General features: G+C 51.4%; 6 protein-coding genes across 6 annotated transcripts; all 6 read left to right on the forward strand.

Moving 5' to 3' along the window:
• Positions 1-356: 356 nt before the first annotated feature.
• ISF_05560 (CobW domain-containing protein) lies at positions 357-1,755 on the forward strand (the record flags this gene model as incomplete). Its single annotated transcript, XM_018849165.1, has 6 exons — positions 357-456; positions 555-590; positions 649-660; positions 714-810; positions 866-1,361; positions 1,432-1,755. The coding sequence occupies 6 exons, from the start codon at positions 357-359 to the stop codon at positions 1,753-1,755; spliced, it is 1,065 nt and encodes a 354-aa protein (XP_018703736.1).
• A 751-nt stretch (positions 1,756-2,506) lies between these two features.
• On the forward strand, positions 2,507-4,485 carry ISF_05561 (NOT2 family protein; the record flags this gene model as incomplete). Its single annotated transcript, XM_018849166.1, has 7 exons — positions 2,507-2,594; positions 2,659-2,818; positions 2,964-3,547; positions 3,606-3,906; positions 3,956-4,165; positions 4,218-4,359; positions 4,411-4,485. 7 exons carry the CDS (start codon positions 2,507-2,509, stop codon positions 4,483-4,485), a joined length of 1,560 nt encoding a protein of 519 aa, XP_018703737.1.
• A 1,274-nt stretch (positions 4,486-5,759) lies between these two features.
• Positions 5,760-6,414, forward strand: ISF_05562 (AMFR protein; the record flags this gene model as incomplete). The annotated part of the gene is made up of 2 exons (XM_018849167.1): positions 5,760-6,029; positions 6,115-6,414. 2 exons carry the CDS (start codon positions 5,760-5,762, stop codon positions 6,412-6,414), a joined length of 570 nt encoding a protein of 189 aa, XP_018703738.1.
• Positions 6,415-7,378: 964 nt separating this feature from the next.
• On the forward strand, positions 7,379-9,995 carry ISF_05563 (Heat shock protein DnaJ; the record flags this gene model as incomplete). Its single annotated transcript, XM_018849168.1, has 2 exons — positions 7,379-8,336; positions 8,392-9,995. The coding sequence occupies 2 exons, from the start codon at positions 7,379-7,381 to the stop codon at positions 9,993-9,995; spliced, it is 2,562 nt and encodes an 853-aa protein (XP_018703739.1).
• Positions 9,996-10,758: 763 nt separating this feature from the next.
• ISF_05564 (hypothetical protein) lies at positions 10,759-11,169 on the forward strand (the record flags this gene model as incomplete). Its single annotated transcript, XM_018849169.1, has 3 exons — positions 10,759-10,882; positions 10,952-11,014; positions 11,087-11,169. The coding sequence occupies 3 exons, from the start codon at positions 10,759-10,761 to the stop codon at positions 11,167-11,169; spliced, it is 270 nt and encodes an 89-aa protein (XP_018703740.1).
• A 609-nt stretch (positions 11,170-11,778) lies between these two features.
• ISF_05565 (hypothetical protein) lies at positions 11,779-12,359 on the forward strand (the record flags this gene model as incomplete). The annotated part of the gene is made up of 4 exons (XM_018849170.1): positions 11,779-11,829; positions 11,889-12,072; positions 12,178-12,252; positions 12,316-12,359. 4 exons carry the CDS (start codon positions 11,779-11,781, stop codon positions 12,357-12,359), a joined length of 354 nt encoding a protein of 117 aa, XP_018703741.1.
• Between the last annotated feature and the right edge of the window lie 24 nt (positions 12,360-12,383).

Below are 12,383 nucleotides of genomic sequence, written 5' to 3' on the forward strand. Positions count from 1 at the left end.
TGTACAAAAAGCAGGTTGCCTGTGACTGTCGAAGTGCTGTGCCACCGCACGCTCTGTCGTTTTGGCCGTTGAACGCCACAGTACAGAGCTCAACCTCCCAACTCACTAGTTGCATATTTTGGCGGGTAAAGCTTGGTAAATCCACACTGGGCTGGTGTGGGTCCAGCGTTGCTCGCGTCTAACTCTGGTTATCTCATCAGCAGATCAGAAACAGCCCGCCAGGCTACCCTTGACTTATTAGTACAACTTCCACCACTCAGCGATTCAGGGCCCGTGCCAGATTTACAAGCCCGACTGCATTTTTTGGGCTTTGGGTGCTATCGAGACTGTAACCCGTTTGGATTAGATCCGACGCCATGGATTTTGATGATGATGCCCCTCCAGAGCTGGTTGACGTTGCGGGGCTGGTAGAGGAAGAAGAACTGATTGTGAAAGTCCCAATCACAATTGTCACTGGTAAGGCTCTTAATCAGACTACAAGAAAACGACACCCCTAATGAGATTAGGGTATCTCGGAGCGGGAAAGACGACCCTTTTAAACTATATCCTTACAGCACAGCATGGCAAGAAAATTGCAGTGATAATGAATGGTACGACGCCAAGAAAAGAAATATGGTGTCCAAGATATGCTAATATGCCCTCATATAGAGTTTGGCGATTGTATGGATGAAAAACAGCAAATAAAGCTATTTGAAGATACTAACAGAATGCAGCGTTGGACATTGAAAAATCACTTACTGTCAACAAAGGCGACGAAAAAGTGGAAGAGTGGCTCGAAGTTGGCAACGGCTGTATCTGCTGCTCAGTCAAGTGAGATACCAAAGGGCTCCCCTCTCCAATGAAAAAGTGATGCTAATCAAACCAGAGATACTGGCGTGAATGCCATCGAGTCTCTTATGGCGAAGAAGGGTGCATTTGACTACATCTTGCTAGAAACAACTGGGCTGGCTGACCCTGGCAACCTTGCGCCTCTGTTTTGGGTCGACGAAGGCCTCGGAAGCACTATCTATCTTGACGGAATTGTAACACTTGTGGATGCTAAAAACATTTTGAGAAGCCTCGAGGACGCCAGTGGCAAAGTTGAAGGCCAAGATCATGACGGGCATGGCCCTGTCATGACCACGGCGCATGTCCAGATCTCTCATGCAGATGTTATCGTCATCAACAAGGCGGATCTTGCCACTGCACAAGAGCTTCAAAACGTCAAGGATAGAATACAATCTATCAACGGGTTGGCTAAAATCCATGTCACGGAAAAGAGCGTCGTACCGAAGCTCGACGGGTTTCTGCTTGACCTGCATGCTTACGACCAATTCCACGAGCCAGAACCAAAAACGAAGGCGCACAGCCACCTGGATCCCGTAAGTTCATATCGGTTCTGAAATGGTGTTGTTGCACGCTGTTATGCCGCATTGGGCTGACCTTCCGAAGAACTTATCAACGATTACGATTCCCGTGGAGACGTTAAAACCTGCCCAGCTGGAACAAGTTGACAAGTGGCTGCGGCAGGTTCTCTGGGAAAACGAGCTCCCGGGTTACGAAGGGAGTTTGAAATTCGAGATTCATCGCTCTAAAGGACGGCTTCTGTTCAAAAATGGCGATGTCAAGATGCTGCAAGGGGTACGGGAAATTTTTGAGTTGATTGATGCCCCAGCTGGTGATGAGCCCAGTCCCACTTCTGGAAAGATTATCTTTATTGGTCGGCACGTGGCTGGGGTACATTTTGAGCAGAGCTTCAGGCAATTTGTCCATTAAGAAGTATAGATTCTCCCCTGCCAATTGAACAGAGAATTCAATAGATTTTATACTGTGCGCGGTAACCTCGCACAAATAAAAGTAGACATCAATAAACTGCTACAGCACGAAAGTAAGCGCTTCCACGAAATGTGGTGTGCCCTTGACACCCTGGTTTACCGTCCTGTGATTGGTCCAGATTCACATATCGGGGCGGGCCCACTTCAATCCGGACAGCACTTCGATGCATCACGACTCGTGCTACCAGAGCAAACGCAAGCGACGTCTACGCTGCTCTCTTGCGCAATATCTGCTCGGCCTCGCGATTACTCGAAAAACCCTTCTTACGCTTCCATATCGACGACTGATTATTGCGACACTAAATCTATCGACACACGGCGCGCCAACTCTTCGTCATGAATAGACCTGGTAGGTTTTGCCTCGTCCCCTCATCGAGATCTTGCGACGCGACGCCACCTGCCCTGCAGGCCCGATTCTGCTCTCTCGCGATTTGATCGGCCGAAATGGATTAAAGCGCCGCCGTGATAGTACGACGCTGTCCGCTACATCTGACGCAACACCAGCCTCCCATCTAGTCGGGAGTGTTGGGGCGAGATGCGCGCCAGAGCGGACCGTAGTCGTTAAATACATGAGGCGGATAAAAACAAACGATCAGAAATTGTGCAATGAATCGGAAACTTCTTTTTGAGTATCATGGTTGCTAATATCATGGTGATGCATAGGTGCCGTACCACAGACCCTCCGAGGGGGGATGCCAGGCAACTTCGGAGGTCAACAACAACAGCCTCAGCAGCAGCAAAGTCGTGCCGTATCGAGTCGATTACCGAACGGAAAATTAGGTACGCCGATCTTCTACGACAGCATCCCCTGCCGCTAGATCTACGGGAACTGATCATGATACAGCATCTGGAAACAGCAACTCTGGCTGGGCCTTTAGTGGAGCTGTGCCCATGGGCAACAGCAGCAGTGGCGGCTTCCAGACCCAGAACAGGCAGCTGGGAGGAAGTGTCAGCTTTGCTCAAAGCCTAGGAGGATCTCAGCAAGCAGCGCCCATTGACTTATCGTATGTTATTCTGTTCCATCACAATCTTTATCCTTGCCCCTCATCCACCCCGTCGCGCCAAGCATCGATACCCATACCTCGAGACCTGCTGGCAGAGAGACCGTATAAATACTATCATGGAACCATTCATATCGCCGTGGGACAGGGGCCGTGGTCGGGGCCGTGGCTGGGACCGTGGCCGGGACCGTGGCCGGGACCGTGGCCGGGGCCGTGGTCAGGACCGTGGTCGGGGCTGTGATTGGGACTCTGGCCAGGGACGTGGCCAGACTGAAGCACCTTTGCTAATCGACGATCTTAGCGAATTCCCTTCTCTGTCGAATAACCCCCAGCTGGGCAACCCTTCGCAAGCATCGATGTGGTCCACAGGTGGCTCACGGAATGTGAGCGCACCCGTGCAACGAAATCAACCAACGCCTGTATTATCCCAACATGCAGGTCAAGAAGAGCTTTACGCCCCGACCTCGAGAGCGACGGCAAACGGCTCTCTTCGATTTGGAAATCAGACAGGACAACAGGCCGCACCTGGCAGCGTGGATGACTTCCCTCCTCTAAATCGAACCGTTAACGGCGAAGAGAGGAGTGCCAGCCTAATGTCGTCACTGGGTATCAGTGCGCAAAGCGCAGCATCCCAAGGTGTGGCAGGCAACAGAGGGAATGGACTACTCAATGCGCTTTCAGCAAACAACCGCGCGAATGACCCAAGATCGCAGTCCCGGGCGAGCGGTGCAGGTACTGAAATACACGAGTTTGATCATCTTTAATGTCGTCGACTGACCATCATGGATAGTATCTACGCCGCAACCCTCAGACTATGAGAATCAGTCCCGATCGAATGAACGTTTAGCCAAACAACTTGCAAACCTCAGCACTGGAGAAGGCTCGTCGAAATTGTCGTCTCAGGATGGCATCGTCAGCAAGGCGAAAGAAGATGAGTCGCAAGGGCTTGTAGATCCTCTCGCTGGAATGCCCGATGTCGACAAGTGGGGTCTTAAGGGTCTTCGAACGTTGATGAATAACTTCCCTGACTACCATGCCTTGGTACTTGGCATGGACTCAAGCAGTTTGGGCCTGGACCTGCAAACACCAGAGTAAGACGACGACCTTGGTATCCAAGCGGCACTGTACTAATTGTTATAGCCTGATTTCAACGCAGAAGTATTCTCTTTTCGACGATAGCCTGCCAAAACCGACGCTCCCCGCCGGCAAATTGCGTCTGCCTGAATGCTACAAAGTTAACAACGTTCAGCCTATCAAGGATAAGATAGCAAGTTTCAGCGAGGAAACATTATTTTGGATTTTCTACAGCAGCCCTGCCGATAAAAAGCAGCTTTTGGCAGCGCAGGAATTGTACGTAACCCGTCCTCTCATGTAACTGATATGCTTACGGTTTTTTTTCTAGGCATAATCGCAACTGGCGATGGCACAAAAAACTGCAGATTTGGCTCACTAAAGATGAGCAACTGGCCCCTCAACAGCTCGGCCCTAGTCATGAGCGAGGGTGGTATATTGTGTGGGATACCAACCACTGGCAAAAGGAGAGAGTAAGTTGTTCGGCACCGACCGTTATCCGACATATTCTGACGTCTGCGTAGCGGGAAATCACCTTGAACTACGGGGACTTGGAAACGGTCGTAAACCCCCTTGCGGGAACGCCCGCGATGGATTGATTTTTACTCCTTGGCTACCTGCGAAGTGTATCTGGAAGCTAATGGTTTGGATTGCATTGCCCGGTTCTCTTGACCACTCGGTATTCAGCTCTATTGGCTGTGGAAAGGGTCTTTACTTGGTTTATTCACGGCAAGCAGGTGTACGGCTGGATTGGCAGGATGGGGGATTCAATAACGCGCTCTTTGCTTATGGTTTTACTGGTTGCAATCTCTAGTAGGAGGAAACGTGCTGTACAGTAAGATGGTGAGGCCTTGGCAACCTGTGTACATCGGTTTTTAGGAGGTATTGCTTGCACGGGACCTTAATCAGCGCATTGGACAGCGTCAAGCCCTTTAACGAGGCAATAAATTTTAACAACCACCCATTTCAGATTGCTCTTGAACCTTGCCCGCGAACTACCAAGCCTTTCTAGTAATGAGCAAGGAAGGCCATCCATAGCTCTGTAGTCCACAAGACGCATGGAACCCCCATAATTACTTGAGCCATTGAATAAGTAGCTAGCAGTCGTACAAAGAATCGCAACGGGCTATTAGAAGCTCAATATAGCAAAGTAAGCCGTCAAACCCGTACATACGGCCATAGGCAGTAGAAAATATCGCGTCCCGTTTGCTCCGCTGAAATCAAGCTATTGACCGGCAGATTAGTAGTTGGGTCGGTGACGACCAGCGAACACCGGCTGCTGTATGTTCTTTTTGCTTTATTTTTTTTGTCTTGTCCTCTGTCGCGATGGAGGCCTTCGTCTACTAGTAGTTACAAGCGTTGCAGTCTTTGTGACCGTGGCGAGCTGTTGCGGATGGATTTTGTTCCACAGTAGCCTAACTTGGACGGTTTTCATGACCTTCGCTATCCCTTTTTGTGTCATTCGGTCAATCACTGGATGATGGCGCTTACAAGGTCACCGTTCGCAGGTCTTGCCTGTTATGTTCGTGGAAGTTGGAGGTGGGTCGTTTGAGCTGCCTGATATAGGTACTTGCAGCTTGGTACTATTGCACTGCAAAATACAAGTACCTACTTTGACCTACCTAGGTAGGCAAAAAGCGGGACGCGAATATCCCCTCGTGCCGTGGCGAACCGGCGTCACAAGCTCCGACAATCCCATGCTATCCGCAACAGCGACGTCGTCCCGGGCTGCACGGACATCAAACTGACGCACGATATTCCTCGTCGTATCTACTACAGTTAGATTTTGCTTCCCCCCGTTTCTCTACTCAGTACTTGCGACTGCGACGCTTTGTCCAGTGTCGATCGCAACTCCCCGATCCCGCTCGACAGCATGGCCAACGAACAAATCTCCCTGCCCTACTTTGTCGGTGTGCTGGTGTTCGCCGGCCTTGTGATCCGCTATCTCTTCTTCTCCGGCACATCAGCGCAATCGACCACCCGATCCCCCGAGGCCTTTCTGCGGTCGAGGGAGGCGGCCGTCGAGCGGATACAACAGATGTTTCCGCAGACGGACCGGCGAAGTATCCTCTGGGATCTGCAGCGCAACGGCGGCAACATCCAGGGCACCACGGAGCGCATTCTCTCCGGCCGCTTGGAAACGGTTCGTACCATCCACATCACATTGCCCATGTTTTTTTTTTCCTGGAGCGTACGTGTGATTGCTAACCGGAATTCTGTTTTGCCAGCCTCCCGTTACCTTCCAGCCGCCGCCGCCACCCGGCCAGAGTGCCTCGGCTCAGGGCGCGCCGGCGACGCGGCCGGTCGACAAGCAGCCGACGCAGCCCGATCTCATCACACGATACAACCTAAAAGACAAAATCGACGCCGAGGCGAAGGGCAGCGACGACGGCAAGAGCAAGGGCTGGAGTTCCAATCGCGAGGAGAGACAGGCGTCTCTGCAGCGACGGCGAGATGAGATGATCTTGGCTGCGCGGAGAAAGATGCAGGCCAAGATAGCAGCGGAGGCATCGGGGGCCGCTCAATAACGGAGTATTGTCATATCGCAGTCACCGTGTATAAAGTACATCTACTTTGCCCTCATGTATGCCTGTTTCTTTTTTTTGTTTTGTACAGCGAGTTTATGGACTAGTACAGTACGTAATTATTCGGCAGGTTTACCATGTGAGACTGACGCAGCACGTGATATGTCAGAATGTGCATGGTGATGTCAAAACTATTTCAGGAATCTGTAGCAAGCGCCTTGGATAGCAATCGGGTATTTGCGCCTGCAGCTCAGCCTTGTATTCTTGAGCGTTGGTCGAATCTTGGCCAACGCACACATGCCTTCGGCGCTAAACTGCAGCGTTGTTCGATGGCCTGCTTGTCTGAGAGCCACGATTACCATAATCTGGAGCGGCTTTTTTGTAGAACATCTATTGATTAATCAAAGCGCATTACGTATACATTCCAGTGTAAATAAAAACCTCTGTTGAAGTCCTGGTGGTCAATCTAAGGTCCAAGAGCTCAGCCACGCTGCGCCTCACACAACCCACCACGCCCTGGCCTGCCTGCGTCACCGCGGGGACAAGCCCCACGCTTCATCTGACATTGTGCATTCGCATTTCAACTCATGCAGCTCTAACCTGGAACCTGCATGCTGGCAAGTTTGGAGTTTGCCTCCACCATTCACTGCAATACACCACACCGAGGTGCAAATTCATTCCTTCGAAAGACGTTCAGCTATCGCTCTGCTGTAGCTGGGCTCCTTCATTCCGCGCCGTCTTGTTTTGCATGGTCCCTGGCGCTCTGTTTGCCAAACCCGGGCTCGAGTTACACTCCCTGGGAATGCAGAGAGCTGCAGACGGCCTCGTCGAAGAGATTATCTTACGATCAAGCACCCGAACCTGCGAACGAGTCGAAGTCCCTACACGAAGCCTGATGCCGATATTGCTTCCAGTCCAACACCCCTAACGCTTCACCTTTGCTCGGCCGACACAGGACTGGCGCGCGATGGGTGAGACGCGAGATTATTACGCGGACCTGGAGATATCTCCAACTGCCGAGATAGCAGACATCAAGAAGCAATTTCGCAAACTTGGTGAGGACAATCTGCCCGTCATAGGCGCAGGAGCCTTGCTAACTCTGCCAGCCTTGCAATACCATCCCGACCGAAACCCTGGACGGGAGCAAGAAGTGAACGCTCAATTTCAAATTATTCAAGCCGCCAACGAAGTTCTATCAGATCCAACCAAAAAAGCAAGATATGACGCGTCGTACGGCGGTAGAACCAACCGCTATCCCGCAGCCTCTGGTCGCAAAGGCAACCCGTGGTCCGAGGCGGCACAAAACTTCCCCCCGCCTCCACGTCGCAACCCTCCTGGTGGCAAGCCAACAACGTCCGGTGGGGGAGCTCAAAGATGGTCCTCCAGATTCTCAGCTGGTGTTCCTCCCACAGCCAAGCAGTATACTAACGCAGATCCCGAGACCAAGAAGAATGCTGCCAAGGCTTTCGACACTATGCGCAAGTCGCAGGCAAAGAAGCCCCAGCCGAAGCCTGAACCACCACCACCTCCTCCTCGTACGCAAACAGGAAGAGAGCGCGCCGAGGCGTCATTTGGTACGAGGAAGGCCTCCCAAGCAACTCGTCCACCGACAAGTCAGCATGACCCTTCCTACAGAAAACCTGCACCTCAGCCGTACGATATCGGGTCGCAGACGCAAACTCCTGTGCCAGACCCTTTGAGCCAGTTTAGAGATAATGGTGCACACTCACACGCTCGCTATAACTCGCAATATGCCACGCATGGAGGGGAGAAGATTGACCCATTCGAGGGCATGCGGAGGACTCCCAGCATGAGAAATGCGGAAGATGATACTACTAGGCCATCGCGGGCCGACAACTTGAACAATGGCACGGCCGGTGCCTATGCGAAGCCTAGTTCACAGCAACAAACTCACCGCAGCGGTGGTATGTATCTCGCTTGCACCACAGGCCTTCAGTACTGTTCTAACGATTCCTCCAGGTGTTGACAGCGCCCAGCAAGATACCGAATCAATGTATGCAAACCCTTCAACACCATATTCGAATAAGACCTCTCCGTCACATTCGTCCAAAAACAGACCTACGATGTCCTCATCCTACTACGGATCGTTGTCAAGTGTCTACAATCCTCAGTCCGACAATCTGGCATCCAGTGAAAGCCAAGCTCTACCGCAAGACAGTCCACACTTCGACAAACAGCTGCAGGATCTACTCGCTCGTTTGATTTATGCCAACTACCCCTGCCCATTTTATCCACCCAACTATGACCATACACCACGAAGAGGGTATGCTGACAAGGCTCACCATGACAGCTTCAGTTTTAGAGTCGACGATGATACATTTACCCCATCGGATAACAGCCGATCACCATCACGCCGACGCCCGGCTCATCAAAGCAGTTTCGATAAGACTAACGTAGATGCGATCAACACCAAATTCTCGAAAGAGTTTGCGGATAAACCCTGGAATTTTACCGCGGGATCCCCAACCGCGGACAAGCCGGGTGCTCAGCCGTCGAACACGGACTCACCGAACCCTAAACAGAGCAATCTGCCGGACGATGGTACAGCAACGGAGGCACCCGTACACGAAACAGGCTTTAATCCTGGTGGCTGGACCGACAAGTTTGGTCCCCAAACGTTTGTTCCGCAACAGGCGCCAGCTGGTTCGGCATCGCCAACTAAGGCATCGCGTACAAATTCAAGAAAGAACAAGCCTGCCAAGTCGAATGCAAACAATCCCATCGTCATAAATGATAGCGATGAGGAAGACCTGTACGAATGGACGGGACGCAAGCCCCAGGCCCAAGAAACGTTCACGGACGGGCCTCAAGAGATGGATATAGATACTCCTCCCGCAGTTCCGCCCCGACCCCCGCCGTCCGCCCGTGGCATTTATGTTGAGCCACATCGACCAGAGTGGCGATCAGACATCGTGCAGCCCGCAGCCCAACACGCTGCGCCAGAAGTTAGTGCTGGAGAGCCTTCAACACCGCCTGTGGGAGGCTCCGAGGATAGCGAAGAGTTCATGGCGAGCTTTGAGGATTTGAAGAATGTGGCTCCGTTTGCGCAGCAAAAAGGTGGATTGAAATCGTTTGCTGACCTGAAGGACAACCTTCCCTTTGAATCGAGGGCGTCTGGGGAGGTGCCTTTGCGAATGCCTCCCGTCCAGGCTCTTGTTTTTCCCACGCCACCCACTGCGCCCCGCCCACCTCCAACAGTCGCAATTGACAACATGAGGCCGAGTGATCGTTCATGGAACAAGTACTTTGACGACTTTGTAATGTACTTCCAAGAATGGGAGCTCTTCAATACGCAAGTTGTCGACCATTTTGCGACGAGAGATGCGCACACTCGTCGAGATCGTGAGTCCAAAGGCTACGCGTTCCTAGGCTCGTGCTCAGAGAATGGGATTCAAGAGTACTCAAGCTGTGTACAACAGGATAACGATGTGCGCCGACAATGGAGAGCTGCTTGCGAAGGCCACGAGGAGCGGTTCAAGGAGTTTATGGCGTTTCGAAACAAGATGAAGGAGAAGGATGGTCGAAAAGACGATAGGGGAAATGCTCATCATCACGTTGTTTAGCGTAGTAATCACGGTGTTTTATATATGCACGGCATTATTATCGCATTTATGGCAGCCTTTCCGAAGATAAAGATGGCATGGGGTGCACGAAGATGGTTGGTGTACAAGGGCAGCGGCGTGACAAGAGCACTGGAGTTTTGGGCAATGTCAAAGAGATCAGCGATTCAAGTCGGTGAGCAATTTAGATTAGCGTCTTGGAATTGACTTTTGATTGCTTGTTAATGACATGGAGATTTGGGTCAGCCGTGCTGCTGCAAAGTAAGCAGTGATTGCACTCGGCCGAGCTTCAGACGGCAGTTCACCTTGCTTTCACTCTGCTGTGCGCCAGGTGCCCGTGTGATCTGCTAACTTGTACCTGTATAAATGCTCTACTCACCTAACAAGTCTCTCTCCTGAACCTTCAAGAAACACCACTCCTATTTCTACAACAACGGCCCAGTTCTCTGGCCAGCCTCGCATTTTTGCATTTCCTTGATCAGTAGTGCCACTCAGTCACTCCTCCGCCCTCCTTGACATAACTTGTTCAGTCACGACTCGCCACAAAATACCACCATGTCATCTGAGTCGGGCACCGTTTCAATCGCCAACAAGGGCAAGGCGAGTGTTTGGACGAGGAAGCCAAGGCGAGTCGAACTGCCTCGCAGCAGCCTCCCTCTACGCGCCGTCCACTAACCCCATCTCTCTCCTTTGCTAGTATGAGCTCTTGCTGCGCGTCATTCACCAGCTCAAGCAAGGAAGAGCGATCAACTGGAACTCCATCAAAATGAAGGATCGCAACACAAAGTCCCTCACCAACCAGTGGACCAGAATCGGTAAGGACATGGCGGCGCTGGAGGATCTCGAAGATGGCGCCGCAGCGGCCACTCCCACTCCAAAGAAAGGCACCGGTAAGTTCCTGTTCCTGTTTCTGCAAATGGATCCTGTCTTGAGAAGCTGATATTTTTGCCCTTCAAAAGCTACGAAGCGCAAGTCGGCTGTCAAGCAAGAAGACGAGAATGGGACTTCGGTCAAAAAGCGAGGTACGTACTTTCCCTTGTCAAATGAAACAGAATGTATCTATGGGGATCTTTGGATCTAACATTTACGTCTAGGTCGAAACGCAACTGTGAAGACAGAGCCCGATTTGCCGGCTGTGAAGAAGGAGGACGAGGCTGACAGCAATGACGAGTTTTGAGGCGCGACTACACGAGAGGGCAGAGATGTCGCGGAGAGAAAATGATGCAAACGACAAATTTATTACAATTTGACTAATTTAGCTTCACCACAAGAAATTGCTGAAGGAGATATTATAGGTTTGCTGTATGAGGGTGACACAGGTGGAAGGGAAGCAACCTTGTCCAAAAGATTTTATAGGCCATCGAGAGGAACTGGGAGAATCCAATACAATCATCTATCTTTCTCGGAAATGCAAAAATTTCAGACTGAGCCTTAATCGCCTGTTATTCTAGCTAACCCGGGTGACGTTTCGAGTTGCCTTGCAGGCCCCCGCCCAACCCTTGATTCACTCTCACCTCACCTCCGTTAACTGGCAACGTCACTGCACCATCTCCTAGTCTATTATTTTTCCGTTAGTCACAATTTGTATTACTCTATTCTGTGCAGACTATTTTATCCTCCTTGTTCCTGGTAAGAGTCAGCTTGGTTTCTCTCTTACACCTCACCGCCGTCCTCGACCTTGCATCTCTACACCACCACTCTGCCCATTCCTCCCACACCCTTTCCGCGACCAAGATCAATACCAACACACACACCGACATTTATTTCTCTTTCAAGCTCAAGCAAAATGGCCAAAACTTTAGCTGATGGTGGAGCGGTTTGGACCGACGAAGCCAGGGTATGCGCTCCCAACCTAGCCAATTGGTGGTACTGAACTAACCCATACCTCCCTCACAGTTCCAGCTTCTGCTTCGAGTCATCGCTCAGCTTCAGAGAAGCGGGCAGGGCATCAAATGGGATGAGATTAACCTGCCCGGCCGCACCCAAAAGTCTCTCCAGCACCAGTGGGCCAAGATCAAGCTCCAGGTCGCTGAGTTGGAGGCGGCCGCTGGACAGCCCAGCACGCCCGTCAAGATTAAAGGTATGTTGAACAAAGTTAAGCCCAATACCCGTGCTGCTCAATGAGTCTCCGTTTTCATTGCTTTTGCCATGCATTTTGGTACGAATACTAACAAGTGGTGCATAGGCAAAGGCGCGGGCGCGAAGCGCAAGGCAGAGGTCCCGATGACGCCGGAGGGATCGCCTCAAAAGAAACGAACTCGTAAGTGCGGCAGCGTCGTCCAAGTAAATGGCATTTTAAAAACTGACACGGTATCAATGGCAGCACTCCCCAAAAACTCACCCGCCAGAAATGAAGATTCTGAGTAATAGGCTTGACCCGATGACTGAAAA

The sequence above is a fragment of the Cordyceps fumosorosea genome (genome assembly GCF_001636725.1).
Source record: "Cordyceps fumosorosea ARSEF 2679 chromosome Unknown scaffold_13, whole genome shotgun sequence".
Classification (NCBI taxonomy): domain Eukaryota; kingdom Fungi; phylum Ascomycota; class Sordariomycetes; order Hypocreales; family Cordycipitaceae; genus Cordyceps; species Cordyceps fumosorosea.